General features: G+C 51.0%; 1 protein-coding gene across 1 annotated transcript; it reads left to right on the forward strand.

Moving 5' to 3' along the window:
- Nucleotides 1-347: 347 nt before the first annotated feature.
- On the forward strand, nucleotides 348-3,298 carry SODALDRAFT_309943 (hypothetical protein; the record flags this gene model as incomplete). The annotated part of the gene is made up of 5 exons (XM_028609120.1): nucleotides 348-551; nucleotides 649-753; nucleotides 815-1,508; nucleotides 1,575-2,789; nucleotides 2,889-3,298. The coding sequence occupies exons 1-5, from the start codon at nucleotides 528-530 to the stop codon at nucleotides 3,296-3,298; spliced, it is 2,448 nt and encodes an 815-aa protein (XP_028467943.1). The 5' UTR covers nucleotides 348-527.
- Nucleotides 3,299-4,827: the final 1,529 nt, after the last annotated feature.

The following is a 4,827-nucleotide window of genomic DNA, read 5'->3' on the forward strand; positions in this document are numbered from 1 at the left end:
GTTGTCAGATGCCACAGCCACCTTATCGGGGTATAATAAACCGCATAGTGTCAGACATATAGAGTACCTTAGTCCTATATATCCACCCTTATTTCCCCTGCTTTTTCCGTATAGTTAGATATTCCCGTGAAGTATCACAAACTTCACTTAAATGAATACACACATAATTCCGCGTACCTTATTTGTGTTCTGACATACGTTCTGACACTTAGTATATTCTGGACTGGTATCTCTATACACGTATATTTATATCGAGGCTGACTAACGCCACTCCCTCGTGTGCAGGTCCACCAGCATCATACCTACCGGTACCTGGGAGCTTCCTGGGTGTACCTTAGCCTTAACGTGGCATCATCTCGGTACTTGCGTACGGATACCCGTACAGTACTCCCATTCCGCCATTCCCCAAAGTCTTCAGCGGCTTGCTTCTGAATGTGTTTGGTACAATGGGCACCAAACGGCCCCTTTAATATACGCCGTTTTTACCGCGAAGCACGAAACAATTATTCCATAGAGTGCTAGCCAAGATGCGGCTCGCATGGTACGCCACGGTGAGTCTTCCCATGCTGCATCGGATCACAGAGGCGACCGCTATCAAGACGAGACAGCAACAACAACAACCCTATGCAGCTCAGCTAACAAATGCAGATCTCTACGGCCCTGGCGGCGTCAGTGGTCTTTTCGGCTTTTCAGCAGCGAGCCAATTGTTATTCCGCAATGGTGTACTTGGCCCAGAGCAATGTCTGCTTGCTGGTCAGTCCAAGGAAGCTGCTCCAGGCTGTGGGAGCTGCATATGCTGATTTTCCCCGGACAGGTTCTTATCAACTTCGTATACTTGATCTATGGAACGGTGATATTCGGGCTGCAGCGATCGCTGTACGGGCCCTTGCGGCAGGTGGAAGTCGAACAACTGTCCGAGAAAGCCTGGTTCGCAATCACGGAGACGTGCCTTGCCATGACGATCTTTCGGGATGAGATTGGCGCCTGGTTTCTGGTCATGTTCACAGCACTCATAACGGGGAAAGTCTGGGGCTGGATTGGAGATGGCCGTGTGGAGATTCTGGAACAACAACCGCCCGCAAACCCAGGGCTCTTCCACACCCGGTTGAGCATCTCGCTTCTACTTAGCCTGGCCTATGACATTTGGATTCTCAGGTACTCAATGAAGACTGTCATCCAGCAGGCGCGACCTGATATGATGGTCATGTTTCTGTTCGAGTTTGCCGTATTGTCGACATCCTCTGCTCGCACTGGAATCAGGTACCTTGTTTCCGTCATGGAACATGGCATCATCAAGCGACAAACCAGACAAAGGCTTGAGGAGCGACGCCTCGAGGTACGGCAGAGAAGGGAGGAGCTCCTCCGTCAACGAGAACAACAGCCTAGGGGAGGTTCAACACCAGACCACGCCGAACTGCCGCAGGAGGAAGACATTGACGAAATGGACATTGAAGTTCCGGGTTGGGAAAACAAGGGACAATGGGTTCTTATCCTGGATCTTGTTGCGGGTATGTTCTTTCGAGCCCCTTGTGTATACGTTGTGACGTTTTTGAGAAACTCACACAGACTCCCAGATTGCACCAAACTTTCGATCTACATTGTATTTTTCTTCATCCTCTTCTCATTCTATGGCCTTCCGATCCACATCATGCGGGATCTTTTCATGACCGGTCGAGGTGTCATCAAGAGAGTGACGGCTTTGTGGAAATACAGGAAGGCCATCGAGGAGATGAACAAATATGCGGATGCGACTGAAGCAGACATCACGAGAGAAGATACCTGCATTATCTGTCGAGAGCAAATGAGACCGTGGGATCCCGGTCAAAACCCCCCTGCTCTTCAACGTGTCCGCCCTAAGAAACTGCCCTGCGGTCATATTTTGCACATGGGCTGCCTGAAGAGTTGGTTAGAACGCCAGCAAGTATGTCCGACCTGCCGCCGTTCCGTGGTTCTTACTCGTACCGAGAACATGGCGCTCCGCAATGCTGGCCCGGACCAACCCGGAGCAGTCGGGCCATTGGCCCCGGGGCAACAGGAGCTACCTCAGCGGGGCCCAGGAGGCCAGCAGGGCCGAGACGTGGAAGCACGGCGTCCGAACGGTGGTGCTCGTGTCTTTAACTTGGGCAATCTCAGGGTAGGCTTTGCGCAAGGCGGTGAGAACATTCAGGAACTTGCGCAGCGCATGGCCCAGCCCCGACTGGCCATCACCCCGCCAGAAGCTCGACTTGACCCTACTACTGCCGTCGCAACCGATCGTCAGACCGCTCAAGGCTCGTCTGGAAGTGATTTGGAGTCGATTCGCGACCATCTGATGGAGATAGAGAGGACCATTCAACGACAGCTCCAAACCCTTCAGTACGACCATCGGCAACTACAAGTCTGTAATCTTTTGCTTGCTGAACTTCAAAGACTCCACCAGCAACGACAGCACGACACCCAAGCGGGCGGCGTCGGTGGGCCTGCCGCCCTCCATACTCCATTTCCATTGCAGACGTCCTTGCCGCCTCTGATGTCTCTTCCAAACGCATCGCTTCAGTCCGGACCTTCGCCGAACACTACTCGTCACGGCCTCGCCACGAACTCCAACGCGATACTGGCTGGCAGCCCAGAGTTGCCAGAAGGTGTTGTCATCCCCCCTGGGTGGTCACTGCTGCCGCTTCAACGTCTAGAGGGTGTTCAGGTCCCAGTCACGCAGTTCCATCCGAACACGGTCTTCTCAGTGGGGAATGGGCAGCCGACCTCCTCAAATACCGTGAACCCAAGGTTCCCGGCCTCGGCTCCCTTGACCAGTTCCGGTGACATGACAGCGGCGGAGGAATCAATGTCACGACAGGGCTCCACAATCCGACCTAGCTCCACGCTTAACGAAGATCTACACCACCCGTCAGCTGCAGAGCCAATGACCGCCTCTGATCGCCTTACCAGGGATTTTCCTCCCAATGAACTGGACCCCTCTCGTGTGGAACACCGGGATGAGGGGCATCAACCAGAAATCTTGTCCCCAAACCCTGTACTACCGAATTGGGGCGGAGAAAACCAGCTTTTTGGAAGAGGCTCGGTTCTCGCTCATGATGCCGGGTCAGGAACCCCTGTTCGAGAACCGACAGACTTGAATTGGGGAGCGACCGATGAGACCCGAGCTGCTGGCCCATCATTGATGTCACCAGCTCACGACGATGTTGTCACCAATGAGCCCAGAGATCAAGCCGAGCAACCTACGCCAGAGGGGACAGGGAAGGGGAAGGCGAAGGCGAAGGCGGTTACAATCGAGGACGCGGAGGATGAGGATGGCAACTGAGAAGAATTAAGCATTTTCTTTCTAGCGGCGTCTCTGCGGTCATTTCGTAGTCTGACTACTCGATATTTTGAGATGAATGATCATCCTCCGGCATGACCACAAGTTATTTTCTGCTTCCGAATGGGCTTGAATTCTGATGATCGTGCCGCAGTGCAGTTGCACATGGCTACTCTTCGATTCGCCGAGCGGCTGCCACGGGACAGTATTCCTCTCCAATGTGAGCCGGGGCTACTCCGAACAGGGCTAAGCAACCAAGCATGGAGGTCATGTTGGAGATCCATGGGGTGAAAGGAGACAGGTCGAGTTCGTCTCGATTGGTGTCCTGTATGGTCCCTTTCTTGCTTGACTTGTTTGAGTACTGGGAGTCTTGGTACGCCACTATGTAGGTAAGAAACGACGGCTTCCCCTTTAGGTATACGACAGACATTCGGAGATGAAGCTCGCAGTGGATGGCACAGTATTCGCACTCATGGTCTACTGCCTGGCGAGAACAATTGCTCACGCAATTGCCTGTCTGTCGGGCATTCTCGGACAGTGATTTAGACAAGCAGCACATTGCCGCTTCACACGTTACATTTCACTCTAGGTGTCGTCGTTCCGAAAGGGAACATTATGGCATCATGTGCGCCTTTTTGCTCCGTGCCGGAGTGATACCCCGAGCCTGACGGATTTCGGATTCCGAGAACAATAGATTATGAAAGGGACTCAATGGCAGACCACATGTCGCATGGGCACAGACCATGCCTGACTAAGGGCTTCGGACCTCGGGGATCAGGACATGACAAGGGTGGATATCGGGAAAGACCGGATAGGATCCAAATGACATAGTACCTATAATATTATCTGAGCAAGCTCAGACTAACCCTGGGGTTCTTATGGCTTATGTATATAAATTATGCAAAATTATCGGTAATATACGTATATATGGATTCGCACTAGTAATTTAGCTAATTAGAGGACTTTATTCTGTTTATATAGGACTCGCCCATAGGGTAGTCTAAGGCGCGAGCGTAAACGGACCCCCCCCCCCGGATAAACGCTAGCATAACATTTTTTATGGCTTGTAATCCTATAACACTAAACCGTTATTAAAACCATTAATCTTTAACTATTAAGATCGTAAAAATCAGGGCTTTTCGATAATACTAATATTATCGATATAATAGATATCTGTCTTAGTAGCGAGTTAAGCGACCTTACTATTACCCTAGCCGGGCTAAGCTAAGCACCTAGTTACGGCGCTACTAAAGCCCCTAATACTCTAGTTCCTAGTAATTAGTCTAGTAAATCTGCTAGTGATTAGTTTAGTGAATTACTAAGTAAAGAGGAAGATACCGAACCTAAAGTCAAATTAACCCTGGATCTCTGGTATAAAGAACGCGTTAAGGCTTATCGTCGTGGATCCAATACTGCCTAGTTACCTAAGTCTTTCCTTACGTCTTGGGTAAAAACCCCGTATCGAGCTTATTTACTTAAGGAGGAGGCCTTTATAGATACCGAAGTTCGTGGATATATAAAGGCCTAGGGCG

Source organism: Sodiomyces alkalinus (assembly GCF_003711515.1).
Source record: "Sodiomyces alkalinus F11 unplaced genomic scaffold SODALscaffold_3, whole genome shotgun sequence".
In the NCBI taxonomy this organism is placed as follows: domain Eukaryota; kingdom Fungi; phylum Ascomycota; class Sordariomycetes; order Glomerellales; family Plectosphaerellaceae; genus Sodiomyces; species Sodiomyces alkalinus.